Below are 15,697 nucleotides of genomic sequence, written 5' to 3' on the forward strand. Positions count from 1 at the left end.
CCTCCTGCACGCTAAGCATGTGCTCTACCACTTGAGCTATACCCTCCCCTATCCCTCACTCTTTACAACAAGGACAGTAATGGTCTGAGAGGTTGAGTTGCCTGACATATGACTGGTGCAGGTGGGTGTGGTTGAGTTGGGAATCAAGCCCCAGGTCCTGTGTGCCCAGCCTGATTCTAAAGGACCTATTTTTTTCGCCTTTGCGAACTTTGTGGTAAGTGTGCAGTTTTTGTTCATCTTGACCTTTTTTTAAAAAAAAAATTATCTTGCTCAGAAGTGTAGGGCATTTCTATCAAGACACAGAATGGTACTTTTTAACACATCTGCATCCTAGTAATTGCTACTAATTTTGAAGACCCTGAAGCACATGGCTGGGTCTAAAAGCAGCTTCTTGGTTACCAAGGAAACTGTAGATTTAACCCAGTGCTGAGTATAGTTTCTTTTAAGTATAGTTGAAATCTTTAAAAAGTTGGTGGGGAGTGGTGGGAATAGCTCATTGGGCGTACACTTAGCATACACAAGGTCCTGGGTTCAATCCCCAGTACCTCCATTAACCGGAACCCCCCCCCCCCAAAATTGGTTAGCATGTCTGACAATTATTAACCAGGATATTTGATGAAGTAGACACATCTATATGCCAGCCAGTAATAGTTTATAGAGAGAGCAAACGGAAAACAACAGGGAAAAGATTATAAAATGAAATGATACACATCTTTATGGCATAAATCCTCTGGAAAAAGAAAAACATTGTGTCCAGGAGTAGACATAAATAGAAGTTGAATAACATGCTCATATTTTCTGTGATTAAAAAAAATGAGGGAAATTGAACTCACCCCTTAAAAAATGACGAGTGTTATTTGTCTCCTAGGGCCGCAGTCACACATTATCACACACCTGGTGGCTTAAAACCGCGGAAGTTTATTCTCTTAGGTTTGTGGAGGCCAGAGTCCACATGGGAGGTGTTGGCAGCCTTGGTTCCTTCTGGAGGTTCTGAAGGAGGATCCATTCTCTCCTCGCTTCTGGTGGAGCTGCTGGGCTTAGGGATGCATGGCTCCAACCTCTGCCTTCATCTTCGCGTGGCACTCCTTCCTGTCTCTGTGTTTCCTCCCTTTCTGTTTCTTACAAGGACACTTGTCACTGGGGTCAGAGCCCATCCAGTCCAAGGATGATCTCAATCTCGAGATCCTCACAACCTCAGTTACGATCTGCAAAGACCTTTGTTCCAAATAAGGCCACATTCTGAGGTCCCAGGGTTTGAGACATGGTCATATCTTTTTTTGGGTGGGGCCACAATTCAGCCCACGACAGCCTGTCTTGATCCCCCAAAATTAGTGTCTGTCCCATGTACAAAATGCATTCACTCTGTATCAATTACTAATTAACAGTGGTTTGTGAGTAAAAAAAAAAATTGAAAGGCGAGAGGTTGAACTTCTGATATTAAAAAAAAACAAACCAGTCGCAGAAGATGGATGGCCGTTAATTTTTTTTTTTTAAGATGAACTCTTTTTTTTTTTTTTTTTTGAGGTAATTGTAGATTCACATACAGTTGTAAGAAATAATGCAGAGATTCCTTCGTACCTTTCCTCGGTATCCGCAATGGTAATACCTTACAGAACACAGCCAGGGTATTGATATTAATAAAGAAGATGCAGAACATTTCCGTCACACAGGATGCCCTCCCTCGTGCGTTGTCCTTTATGAGCCACTCCTTGCCTCCCCCGCGCCATCCCTCCTCATCCTTCATCCATGTCAGCCACTGACCTGTTCTCCATTTCCCTAATTTTGTCATTTCTAGAATGTTATATATAAATGGAATCATACAGTCTGTGACCTTTCGGGATTGGTCCCCTCTCCCCCCATTTTTCCCCTCCCCTTAGCATCATTCCCTGGAGATTCCCTGCAGGTCATCATTCAGTCCTGTCAGTTGCCCAGTGGCGTTCTGTGGTGTGGTTGCACAGTTTATTTTAAGCATTCACCCCCTGAAGGTCAACATCTGGGTGGTTTCCAGTTTTTGGCTCTTGTGAATAAAGCTTCTATGAAAACATATGTGTACACGTTTCTCTATGAACATGTTTTCATTTCTCTGGGATAAATGCCCAGGAAGGAATACAATTGCCAGATCATATGGTAGTTGCATGTTTAGCTTTTAAAGAAAGTGCCACATTGTTTCCTCAGGAGGTGAACCATTTACACTTTTACCAGCAGTGTATGAGCGATCGCTTTTCTCCCCATTGTCACCAGCATTTGATGTGTTCACTTTTTTTTTTTAAATAGCCCATCAGAATGTAACATTTATTTATGTATGTATCTATGTATTTTATTTATTTTGAAGTATAGTTGATTTACAATGTTGCATTAATTTCTGGTATATAGCATAGTGATTCAGTTATACATGTGACCATATATATATATTCTTTTTCATATTCTTTTTCATTATAGGCTATTACAAGGTATTGGATATAGTTCCCTGTGTGTAGGACCTTGTTGTTTACTTGTTTTATAAATAGTAGTTTGTATCTGCTAATCCCAAACTCCTAATTTATTCCTCCCCTCTTTCCCCTTTGGTAACCGTGTTTTCTGTGTCTGTGAGTCTCTTTCTGTTTTGTAAATACGCTCATTTGTGTCATGTACTGTGTTTTAATTTTTGCTGTTCCGGTAGGTATGCAGTGAAATGTCATCCTGGTTTTCATGTGCATTTCCCCCCTGGGTAATGACACTGAACATCTTCTCACGTGCCGATTTGCCATCTGTGCACCCTCTTGGACGAAGTGCTTCTTCACATCTTTTGCTCATGATCTAATAGGAGGGTTTGTTTTCACTGTTGAGTTTTGAGAATGTTTTTTGTGTATTACATACTAGTCCTTTGTTTGGCATGTACTTTGTGAGTATTTCCCCCTAGTCTGTAGCTTGTCTTTTCATCCTCTATAGGAAGATTTTACAGAGCATGGTTTGCTTTTGATGAAATTCAGTTTATACGCTTTCCCTCTTATGGGTCATGCTTATGGTGTCATGTCTAAGAACTCTTGGCCAAGCTCTAGATCCTAAAGACTTTCTCCTGTGTTTTTTCCTAGTAAGTTTTATGTTTTACATGAGCCTGTGATCCGTTTTGGGTTAATTTGTATATAAGGTGTGAGGTTTTGGCCCAGGTTCTTTTTTCTGCCTATGGATGACCAGTTGCTCCAGCACCATTTCTGCAAAAGGCTGTCCTTTCTCCACTGAACTGCATTCGCACCTCCGTCAAAGTAGCTGGAGTTACTTGTGTGGGTCTGAAACAAAAGTCTGACCTGTGTCTACCGATAGTTGCTCCCTTTTTGCAAATTAGTGAATGAAAATCATTCTCTTCGAAGGGTGTGTGCTTTAACTCCTCTTAATGCCGACAGTGGATTAGTCCAGATGATTCAGGATGACCTTCATTGCGGTAAAGTCACCATCCTTTATGGATAGAGTAACACGTTTGGTATAGCTTTGGGCAGTTCTTTTATTTGTTTATTTTTTGATTCCAGTAGAGTTTGGGGGGCCAAGGAGGAGGTCGATGAAAGATGAACCCATCAAAATCCAGAAGGGACGACTTGAGGGAACGGAGTCTGTTGATAGAAGATTTGCTCCCCTTTCTTCAGCTGCTGTAAGGAATGAACAGGAAGTTGGGTTTTTAAGGACAGTAAAGGAGACTTTCAAGAAGGAAAGGGAAGTGGATGCTTGGCACATGCTTTCAGTCCCCCCTGCCAACTTCCCTGTGCTGTAGTTAGACACAGGTGCTGAAGGAGACTTAGAAAATTAAAAAGAAAAACAAAAATAACAACTTTTCATAGCCAGATAGTCTCACTTCTGGTTTCCCATAATTTGGAGCAGGACTACTGGGAAGAAAGGGTTAACTCAAATACACTTTGTACAACAAAGCACTCTTGTGCTGTTAAATCCACATTAAATGTTTACCCGTGTGTGGCCTTCAGTTGGGAAAGATTCAGCCGAGGCTCCAACTGGCACATTGTGCTCGCCTTTATCCATTCAGTTTTCTAAAAACAGGGTGGTGGTGGGGGAGTCAACTTTCTTTTTGTGCCTCTCTCCCAGAAGGACGTGGGCCAGGATTTCTGTAACAGGCATGTTCTTCTTGCTTAGTAAGCCAGACTGCAGCGAGAGTGTGGGTGGGTTTCGGCGCGCCTGCCATGTCCAAAGATGTCATCTTTTCCTCGGTCCGGGGGCTCAGTTTGCTGGGTTTTACCATCTCAGCGGGCCTCCTGTTCCTCATATGGAAGGGGAATGATGGAGATCCAAGCTCACTTGCACTCACGAGGCTTTAAGAATTGACCGTCCAGCCGGCCGCCTCATGCTCCCACCTTGTGCAGAAGGCATCATAAGGAACAAATTCATCAAAGCCTGCAGTAAGCCTGGACGCATTCAGTTTTGGGGGTGGTGGTGATGGTGATGCCTTTTTGTGTTTTTCCTGTGGGGAATAAAAGGACGTATCCACAAATTGCACATTCAGGCTCACAATTCACAAGAGGAGGCTGAAATCGATCATTGTTCTGTACTGAATAATTGTAACGCCGTTGCGAGGCCCCATCAACACTTGAGTACACACTCCGTCCCTAGACTTGCCTGATGTTTCGCCTGTGTTTGGTGGCAGCTCTTAACCAGGCTGTGGGTGAGACTAGAACTTGGCTCCACGTGAGGAGTACGGGCACCCCTCCCTCTCCTTTTTTGCTTAAGATGAGGTAGGAGAACTGCAGCAGTCATTTCAGACCAGGTTGCCTTCCTGATTCCCCCTCCATGTTCCCTGGTATCTTTTACGTGCTGATGGTCATAGTGGTCCCCTCCGCCCCCTGTTTATATTCTTTCTTTTCTGCTCACATATTTGCTCCTATTTCTGTAACCCTCATTGATCTCTTTGTTACTTGGTAAGAGAGTAGGAATGTTGTTTTGATTCTTACTGTGTACTGCTTTCTAGCAGGGTTTCACCAGCTCATAACATACCAGCCAGTAGCACTGCATCTGTTTTAACGTGGTGAGATTTTAAAGAGTTGGCTCGTTTCTGCTCCCAAGCACCTGCGAAGGCTCACCTGTTTCCAGAGCATCCATCCCAGGGCCCCTTAATGTGTAGAGAGTCTGTTTTTTTTTTAATTGAAGTATAGTTGGTTTATAATGTTGTGTTAATTTCTGATGTACAGCATAGTGATTCATTTATATACATATAAATGAGTTATAGATAATAAATATATAAAATATATAATATGTATAAATATATAAATAAAAAATAAATAGTAAATACATATATATTCCATTTCATATTCTTTGTCATTATAGGCCCTTATGAGATATTAAATATAGTTCCCTGAGCTATAGAGTGGGACCTTGTTTTTTTTTCCCCATTATTTCTTTTGGAGGAGGAGGTAATTAGATTGATTGATTTTACTGGAGGTCCTGGGGCTTGAACCCAGGACCTCCTGCATGCCAAGCCCGTACTCTTACCACTCCCCTCGGACCTTGTTGTTTATGTATTTTTTGTACAGTAGTTAGTATCTGTAAATCCCAAACTCCTACTTTATCCCCCCCTCCACCCACTACCCCTGTTTTCTACCAGAGAACAAATTGCAGAGAATCCAAAGTTACTTCTCTTGCTCTTTCCCTAGTGAAGTATTTGTCAGGAAAATGAACCTCTAAGGAAGTCCAGCCAGCCTGTGCCGGGCAGAGCCCGCAGGGAGGAAATGACAGAGCCTTGCCGAGAGTGCTCTGTTCCTGGCAGCTCCCCTGTATCCGTTGTGGGTGCTGCACCTGTCTGTAGTAGGGTCACCGTGGCTCCTGGGGAGAGAAGAGGTTTCCGTCCCCTTCTGACAAAGTGTCAGCAGGGGCGTGTGCGGTTAAGAGCCGGCACCCTGAAGCCAGCCGGCCTGAGTTTGAAGACCGGGTTGGCTGCTCTCCAGCTGTCTGATCTCGGGCCAGGCCGCTCAGTCCACCGCTCTGTGCCTCTGTTTCCTGCCGTGTCAGATGGGCATAAGAACACGCACCTCACAGAGTTGTTTGAGGATTAAATCACGTAGTAAATGTGAAGTCCTTAGAACAGTTCCTGGCATGTGGTGCGTTCTGTGCGGTAGCTCTTGTTTGTCATCCTTCAGTCGATTCTAAATCAGTTGAATTTAAATTTGTGGTTTCCAGGGGGGAAAGGGGGGAGGGAGGGATAAATTGGGAATTTGGGATTGGCAGATACACACTGCTATGTACACAACAGATAAACAACAAGGCCCTACTGTACAGCGCAGGGAGCTATATTCAATGGCTTGTAGTAACCTATAATGAAAAGGAATCTGAAAAAGAACATACGTGTATATATATGTATAACTGAATCACTCTTGTACACCAGAAACTAATGCAACATTGTAAATCAACTATACATCAATAAAAAATAATAAAAAAGTTTAATAACTTTGTGAGTAAGTGTTGTTTGAGAGGGGTTTCTCAGTAGGGGCTCATGACTCTAAAGAGAACAGAGCCAGCCGTGTAATTTTATGAACCCAGAAGTGAATTTTTAAAATGTCTTTCCTAGGAATAGAGCCTAACAAGATTGACATTTCACCAAAAAGTCCTGGGAATATGTTTATTTTGGTGACTGTTAATCAACCAGAATTTTTCTCAGGTGCAGGCTAACATCTGGGTTTTTCTAGGCTGGGCTACGTTGGCAGTGACAACATGGATCAGGAATTAAAATTGAGAGCTTCTGCTGTGGGAGTTTTTGATCGAGTACTGCTTATAGTCTTCTGGCTTTCCCCTCCCAGATACTGCTTCCTCTGTGGAGAGCTTGGCCTGCAGCACAAGCAAGGTGCTGAAAGATGGGGAGGATGTTTAATTCCACTCTGACACATCGGAGTAAATACAGGGAGAGAGGGTGGCAGGTGGCAGAGAGGTGTCCAGTGGCCTGGGGACATTGATTGGTCCAGGCATAATACTCCTCATCTCACCATTTAAAATTCACAAAGAAATTGCGTGGTTGATGAGATGTTTGTGGCACCTGTGATGGATAAGGCAGCCTCTTGACCCAGGACTGGAGAATTACTCCAGCTTTCAAGAGGACATTTACACGAAGTATACTGGGTATGTGGGTGTTGATGTTAGGATTATTCAGGTTGAAAGTGACAGAAAAGTTCAAACAACAGTGTTTAAACAAGAAAATTTATCTCATTCCTGTCTCAGTTCTGTGGTCATTTGAGTCTGTGGCTTCTTTATTTAATCTGCTCCACTACCCTTAGTATGATGCTACAGAGTGGTTGCTTGAGCTCCAGCCATCAAGTCTTCATTCCAGCCAACAGGAAAGGCTGAGTCAAAAGGGGACCCTTATCCTTTAAGGAGACTCCAGGAAGCTGCCACTTCACACTTCTGCTTATCTAAATGATCAGAACTTAGCACAAACACAAAACACTACAAAGGAGGCTGGGAAATAGTGGCCCAGTTAAAACTCAGGGACTGAGATCTAGATATATAACCAAGTGTTGCCTGAGTATGTTATGTGCTTTAGGATGAAATGAGGAAGGCAAACTATCATTTTTGAAATTTCCAGGTCTGAAGGAAAAAGAAAACTGCTGGGTCATCAATTCCTACATTTCCTGTGGTAATCCATTTAAACCACATGTTAAACGTGAGCCCCGCAGGTGCCACGGCCTGCCAGATCCTGGGAATAAAAGCTGAGTCACAGCTGGTCCTGGTTACTGGATTGACTTGTGGCTGCTGTTTGGTGTCTAAGAGCCTTTTTAAGATTATATAGCCACTTAGTGAGTTTCTGATTTAAATCTTTGTGTGTGTGTGTGTGGTAGTAATTGTACTATAGCTAGGAGAACCCACTTAGCCGTGCGAGGGTTCTGGGGTCATTCGTGGCCCCAGGGCTGGATGGTCCCGGGGGAGCACTGAGTGACACCTTCCTGTTGCTGCCGCACAGTCAGTGGGTTTGACCAGGAATCGAGTCAACAGGTTTGAGCTTTGTTGTGTCTCAGGGCAAATTACTGGGGCTTTAGTTTTCTCCTACTTGTAAATTAGAGCTTCTGGGCTGCGTGGGGAGCAACCCCTGCCCCCAGAGGAGTGATGTAATGTCTGGGGGCCTTGCTGGACACCATACAAGTTAGTGGTATGTTTCTTACTTAATGACAGTGACAGGGAGAGCTGCTGTCAAGAGTAATTGAGGTGACTTGTACACAGTTTCAGAGTGAAGGAGTTTCATGGGGTCTTCCTGCCCGAGGGGGCCAAGCGTCTGGCCTTCTTGCACTCTTGAGCTGGTGGGTGGTGCGTTCAGGGCAGGTGTTAACTCCGTTCTGAAGGCTGGGGAAGGAGTGATGAGTCAAGGCGCCTCATCTAGAGCTGGTTGGCTGTTTGAAGCCCTGGTGGGTGTGATTGCGAGGATTTCCTCCATCCGAGCGCTGCTCTCTCTGATTCTGCAGTAGCCCACTCAGCGGGGCAGACCACTTGATAGGACTGAAATGTTAGGCAACATGGCCCATTCTCTTCTGTGCGGGCACCCATGAGAAACATCTGCCCGTTCCCCTGGGGACACAGCCAGCCTGCAGCCCTCCACAGGGCTGGGCTACCAGCTTGGGCTCCCGTATGAGAATCGTTTTAGAGAAATATGCTTCTGATAGCAATATAGGAAGCTGTGGGGACACAGCAGCTGCCCTGTTGAAACCACTAGCTGGGAGGGCCTGTTGATTGGCTGTTGTTCGCTCCCGGGGCTTCCAGGATGGGCAGTGTCTCTGGGAAAGGCGTCCGCCCTTCTGGTCAGCACATCTGGTAGACTGGCCTAAGTGTGAAGTCCAGGGTGGGCATGTTCTCAGAATTACAGCATGGGGAGGAATCTTAAAGTCATTGTGAGTTGTTCTCCATCACCAGAACTGCTGGTGAGATTTAGTCCTACCGGTTTTTCCTCAAAGAATATTCTGGGCCCCCCCAAATTACTGGCTCCTATAATGCTGGATTCTTTAGAACATAATCCAAATTTAGTTTCCAGATACCTTAAATGTGTGTGTATGTGTTTCTCTAGGTACTTTTTTCCCATTTACTTTAACTTATTTTTTAACTTTTATTTTTGTGGGGGAGGGGGTAATTAGGTTTGTTTGTTTGTTTGTTTATTTATTTATTTATTTATTTTTAATGGAAGTACTGGGGATTGAACCCAGGACGTTGTGCATGCTAAGCATGCGCCGTACCACTGAGCTATACCCTCCGTCCCTATATGTACTTTTAACTTCTTTTTGGTATATAAATCACTTGCCCGCTTTGAGTAATATGAAATTCTGTGAAATTTAACATAAAATGCTGACTTTAATGATATAGTGGGACAAAACAGTATTACATTTCTAACCAGTTCCCTCCCTGTTCTCTGAAAGTGGAGTAAATTTATGGGGAACATTGAGGCTGATGCCAAAGCTGCTTCGGTTCTGGAACAGTGAAAAGAATTGTGTGTTTGGAGTGAGGTCTGTGGTTTGGGATTCAGCTCCATGGCCTTGAGCAGGTCATTTAGCTTGATTGAAATCACTAAGCTTCAGTTTCCTCATTAGGGAGACAAATAAGATACAATAATGTCTTGTAATAGAATTAAGGGAGATAACATCTTCAAAACTGGCATACAAGTGAAGAAACTGAAAACCACCTTCACTGATTCTTCCATATGATTTTCTCTCTTTGTCAAAAAATAACCTCATACTGACCTGATCTTGACTTTGTGTTCAGGCAGCAACCCACAGTCCTAGGTGGCTTATCACTACAACCCCTCCCAACCGGCACCCCCCCAACAAATAATGTGCTAGGAGTGACAGGGACAGAACACATTCTGGATGCTTTGCATCACATGTGGGGAGATCATGCAAAACTGCATTTACCTCCAGCTTCATGGTGGTGCCAGTTTGCCTGTGAGGTGCAGCTGGAAGGAGGGTGGGCTCTGGAGTTGGGCGCTTGGGTTGGAGTCCTGTCTCTACGGCTCCTTGCCTTGGGTAAATCACTTCACTTGTCTCCGCCTTAAGTAGAGTGGGTGTAATAATAATGGTCGTCATACAAGGCTGTGATAAGTAAATGAGATGATTTTAAAATGTTGAGCCCAGTATCTAGCACACAGGAAGAAACTGCCCCTTAAATGTGTACTCTTGTTATAATAATAATTTTTAATCTTTTAACCATCTTGTATTAAAGTATAGCTAATTTGCAATGTTGTGTTAGTTTCAGGTGTACAGCAAAGTGATTCCGTTAAACGTGTGTGTGTGTGTATATATATATACATATACATATATCTGTTCTTTTTCAGATTCTTTTCCGTTATAGGTTATTATAAGATACTGAATATAGTTCCCTGTGCTATATAGTAGGCCCCTTGTTTATCTGTTTTATATATAGTAGTATATATCCGTTAATCCTAAACTCCTAATTTATCCCTCCCCACCAATAATTATTATTATGTATATTGTGGTAAATGTATATTGTGGTAAATGTACATAATATAAAATATACCATCGTAAGCCATATTTAAGCATAGCTTTCAGTAGTGTTAAGTATACTTGCATTGTTGGGCAGAACTTTTTCATCAACTAACATACCCATTAAACAACTCCCCATTGCCCCCTCCCCTGAGCCCCAGCATCCTTCATAAGGAACCAGGATTGCATGATTTTGTAGCCGAGTCATTTAATTTGGTTTCCACATCTGCGAAGGGTAGCATGTGTGACTTCTAAGAGCGGTTATAATGGAGCACTTGGCCAAGGGCCTGACACCTAATAAATCAGCAGTTAAAATGTTAGCAGGCGGTGGCGGTGGTATGTTTGTGGAAAGAAGGCCTACCAGTCAGGTCCTTGAAAACACGGTGCTGAGACACGCAGCTGTGGCCCAATGGAATGGCCACCTTTACTCTTAATAGAAAATGTGATGAGCGCTGACTTTGTAGAATTGTACCTGTTGTATGTTCAGGTCCTGATTTGATTGGCCATTGGGAAGGTTCTGCCCTAGGTGTGCCTGGGTTGGAGAAATGATTGTTTATCTGCAAAATTCAGTAGTGAAATTTCTTTCCTTTTTTTTTGGGGGGGGGGCAGTGGTGGCCTTACTGTTCTTATTAGAAAAACACACACATTTAATGGGTTTGAACTATAAACAAAAATACCATTATTTGAATAACCTGATAGATCATATATATCCTGCTCCATAAATCCCTTCTCACTTTTGTTCTTTGGACTTCTAGAAGGAATTCTATCTCCTAGTAAAGGCTACAGTTATAAACATTACTCTCTTATAGCCTTCGGGTATAAGAAGCAGATGGAAGTTAGGAAAAGGGAATTATGGGTCTATACATGATTAAAAACTTAGAGTTTATAATTGCGTAGAACCTTGGATTCTATTGTAGCATTTTCATTTTTGAATCTAGTTTGTTATGTACAAGCTTTACCTTCCTGTGAAGATTTTTTTTTAGTGGCACACCTCTAGTTCCAAAAATCCGAAGTACCTTAAAATACTTTTTTGTGTTAATATGCAAAAATGTCATAAAAGTAAGAAAACTTCCTAATTATCAATTGAGTCAAAATATTTTTCCTCCACAGACCCCCTCTTTGGTAGTGTATTTCGCAACTTGCACAACAGGACATGTGCAACGTAGTTGAATTTGCACTGACTTGTGCAACAGGAATGGCCAGTTTTCCTTTATGCTCGGACAAGTCAGATACATTCTTTATAAAAAATTGTAGCTTTTAAAAGTTTCCTGGTTTTTCCCTGTTAAAATCAGTTGGTAAAGTAAGTTCAGGGGTCAGGCTCCTGAGACAGACCAAGAAACCTCTAACCTTGCTCATTTTTTCACCTGTTGTAATTAGGTCCCCCAGTTCCATAAGGGGCCTGAGTTACAGCTTCTAGAGGTTTTGTAATGTTGACATGCTTACTTTAAGTTCATCTTTATAATAAATGAAAAAAAAAAGAGAGAAATGAGTTATTTGGTAAATACAGCCCTTCACGATCTCATTCTTTTGAATGCACTTGTCTTTTTTCCTTTTTTTTTTTTTTTAACAAAGGGTGTATGTTTTTGGAGAGAAGAGGCAGATGTGTGTGTTGCTAGCAACACAGCACAAAGCATGTAGGTCTGAGTTCATCTGGAACTGGCACCCCCCACTCTAGTTGTTGCAGGTGTTGGTGCTGTTTGTGTCCCACGTCGTGACAGCTCCGTAATTGGGACATGCCTCGGTGAAAAGGCTGCCCAGTGTACCGTGAGGGTGATGACGTCCACGCCTATGGATGAGAGCAAAAGAAGGCAACAGAAGTAGGGGGTGCAGGCCCCGGCCTTGGCCTTACAGCCGGCCAGCCGAGCTCCCCGCTGTGGTTTTTGATTCTGCTGATGTGAAGAGATGCGCCGGGGCTGAGAGATGTCGTGTGGAGCGCAGTCCCTTTGTGAGCCAGAGGCCCTTCGGCCTGTCGGCACATCATCCGTGTGCCCTTTCCCCACTTGCTGCTGCCTTTTTGGATATACTTATACCAGGGCTCAAGCAAGGAAGAATAAAACCGTGTCACGTTTTATTAGTGGCTTTATGGAAGAGGAGGTAGAAATGACTGCCCTGCTCCCCCGCCTTCACTGCGGATACCTGAGTGTAGTAAGTTGTGTTAAGGAGGAGATGTTTGGGGCCCCCAGACTTCCTTCTCAGCCGGTGTAGCCGCCCTCCCCCTAACCCATCATACAGGAGGCGGCCTTTGGGTTCTTCCTTCCCACAGCCCTGGCCCAGGGCATGCGTGTCAGCCCAGTGCCCGGACCTCCCTCATTCTTTGTTGTTCTCTTCTCTCCTTACAGTCGTCCGTTTGTGCTAAGATTGTCCAGCTCCTGGGACAGAATGAGGTGGACTATCGCCAGAAGCAGGTGGTCATCCTGAGCCAGGATAGCTTCTATCGTGTCCTCACTTCAGAACAGAAGGCCAAAGCCCTGAAGGGCCAGTTCAATTTTGATCACCCGGGTGAGTTGGGGCATTGAAGGGGTCTGTGGTGTGTGTGTGTGTGTGTGTGTGTGTGCGCGCGCGCGCGCGCACGCTGGTCAATTGAAGAAGTTGCTTAACCTCTCTGAGTCTTGATTCCCATCCATAAGATGGAGGACCAGTAGGAACCTTGCAGGGTTGTGGTGGGGCTTCTGTGAAAGAAGGGATCTTGCAGCATCCTGTCATTCTTGGCTCTTTAAATACTGATCGAATCGGTGTCTGGACAAGGGTGACTTGGAGAAGCCTGTTATTACTCAGGATGGGCCAGATGCGGGCTAGAGCACGTGGCTGGTTCCTCTGCCTCCTCTGATCTGAAGCAGCCGTTTCACATCATCCAGCACGTGTGTGTACACGATTTGTGTGTTCAACTCACTGACGGGCAGGGAGGGAGACGGAGGGTCCAGGATGGCTGCCTGAATGACTTTTGCCCGGACGGTCCCAGGTTGGCACACTGCCCTCTGGCTGGTTTGGGTTTCTTATGATTGTCGGAGTCAACACTTGCTGGTGTGATGCTTGCTGCATCCCCCTAGTCGTGAGGATGCTTTTCAGGTGATCACATGCTGGATTTAGAGAGGGGAGAGAGAGGTCCGAGGCCAGGGATAGGACAGCAAGGCAAAACAAGGAGAAACCCACTTGGCAGAACTCCTTTATACAGTTTGGTTTGAGACCCAGGGAGTTTGCATTCTGCTGTGGGTAGAAATCTGGATTTTTTTGGATGGTGGGGGGCAGGGTGGGGGGGTGCTTCTCTAGGGTGTGATATGCATACGTGAAATAGAGGTGTGTAGCGATGTGTGTAGTTCATCATTATAGAAGTCATTTTACAATTCAGAAACATTTTAACAGTTTGATTTCCTTCAGATGCCTTTGACAATGAACTCATTTTCAAAACCCTCAAAGAAATCACCGAAGGGAAAACAGTCCAGATTCCCGTGTATGACTTTGTTTCCCATTCCCGGTAAGTGAGCTGCTCTGGGCCAGGGATTGCTCCCCAGGGCTCCCCAGAGCGCCCCCGACTTCTCGAGTCCCAGGCCTCTGCCTCCCTGCTGCTGGTGCCCGCTGCAGCCTGTCTAACAGGGCGGTGGTGGCAGTGTGCCTGCGGGTGTGGTGTGCATGGGGGTCAGGAGTTCATCCAGGCGCTGCTTGAAACCGTCCGATCACGATCATCAGGTTTAGTCCACTCTGAGATGGGTTCATGAATTTGGGCTCGGGGACTGCATCTTCGTCCTCATCCACATCCCCGAGCTGTCATTCCTGGAGTGAGATGTCAGGGGGCGGGGTGGAGGAAGCACAGAAGAAGGAAGGGAACAGTTCTTTCTGCTCTCCGGGTTGACTTGGGGTTGGGCTGCACTGAGAAGTGTGAGGGCACTGAGCTCCCCAGAGATTAGACCTTCCAGAGGGCTTCTCCCTCACATCAGACCTGTCCTCCCCGTTTGTCTGTTTCATGCTCCTGATTAGTAGAGGAGTGGTTTCGTCCATGGCATCTTCCTTCCCTCTGAGGGATGGGAAGGGGCTCCTGGAGGACTTCCCTCCTGATAGGCAGACCCCAAGCTCCTCCAGAGCTGCCCAGAGCTCTCTGCTCACGTGGCCTCCTCCGGGACCTCCCAGGCACACTCTGAACACCTCAGCCCCAATCGTGTATTGCACCACGTGTTGCTTCTTCATATTCCTGGGCTGGTAAAGGCTCAGCAAGTGTTTGTAGCTTTGGGCTGTTTTGAAAGTTTCTCCCACCTACTTTTTCATTTTCCTTCCTGGTTCCTTTATCCTATTCCCTCTTGGGTTGATTTTTTTTTTTTTTTTTGTAATGGGAAATAAGCTCTCATACTTCTTTTACTGCCGAATGTGTCTATAATTAAAAGCCCAATCTTTATCTTCTCGTGCGTCCCTTTAGTACGGATCTCAGCCTTGAATGAAGTATATGCTCTTCTCGTGGACTTTCTCAGAGCTTGAGGGTATGGTAAGGATTTGGGTGGAGGAAGAGGGAAGACAGCACATTGTGATAGAAGGCAGGGCTGCTTTGGTACTCACCTTCATCCCTCATCAGAATCTTTTGAAGTACTTCCTACCGTGGACCCGATTCTACTGTGCTGGAGATTCAAAGAACAAGATACGCCATGGTGTTGCTTTCGAAATGTATAGGAATATCAAATCACTGTTGTGAACCAGGAACTAGCATAGTATTGTAGGTCAATTATACTTCAGCTGACCAACAAATAAACTCACAGAAAAGGAGATCAAATTTGTCACTATTGGTGGTGGTGGGGATGGGGGAGAATTAGATGAAGACAGTCAAAAGGTACAAACTCCAGTTTTAGGAAAAATAAGTACTAGGGATGTAATGCACAACCGGATAAAAATAATTAACATTGCTGCTCATTATATATGAAAGAGAGTAAAGCCTAAGAGTTCTCATCACAGAAAATTTTTTTTCCTATTTCTTCAATGTTGTGTCAATATGAGATGGTGGATGTTCACGGTACCTAGTGTGGTAATCATGTCATGATGTATGTGATCAGACTATTGTGTTCTACACCTATACAGTGTATCATTATGTTGTAAACTGATACAGTGCTGTATGTCAGTTATATATCAGGAAAACTGGAAGAAAACATAAATTAAAAACAGAAGTTAAAAAAATGAACATTATCAAGTATGAGAAAAGATCAGACATTACTTCTAGAAATGGAAAACACAGTGGCAAAATTTTAAAACCCAGCAGACATATTTAGCAGCAGACTGGGCCT

At 44.3% G+C, this 15,697-nt stretch overlaps 1 protein-coding gene across 1 annotated transcript in view; it reads left to right on the forward strand.

Moving 5' to 3' along the window:
- Positions 1-15,697, forward strand: part of UCK2 (uridine-cytidine kinase 2) — a 69,324-nt gene that overhangs the window by 36,938 nt on the left and 16,689 nt on the right. The window contains exons 2-3 of the mRNA XM_031435864.2: positions 12,779-12,938; positions 13,815-13,911. Of these exons, the coding sequence (XP_031291724.1) occupies positions 12,779-12,938; positions 13,815-13,911 (257 nt within the window). The remainder of the gene's footprint in view (positions 1-12,778; positions 12,939-13,814; positions 13,912-15,697) is intronic.

Source organism: Camelus dromedarius, chromosome 23, assembly GCF_036321535.1.
Source record: "Camelus dromedarius isolate mCamDro1 chromosome 23, mCamDro1.pat, whole genome shotgun sequence".
Lineage (NCBI taxonomy): Eukaryota > Metazoa > Chordata > Mammalia > Artiodactyla > Camelidae > Camelus > Camelus dromedarius.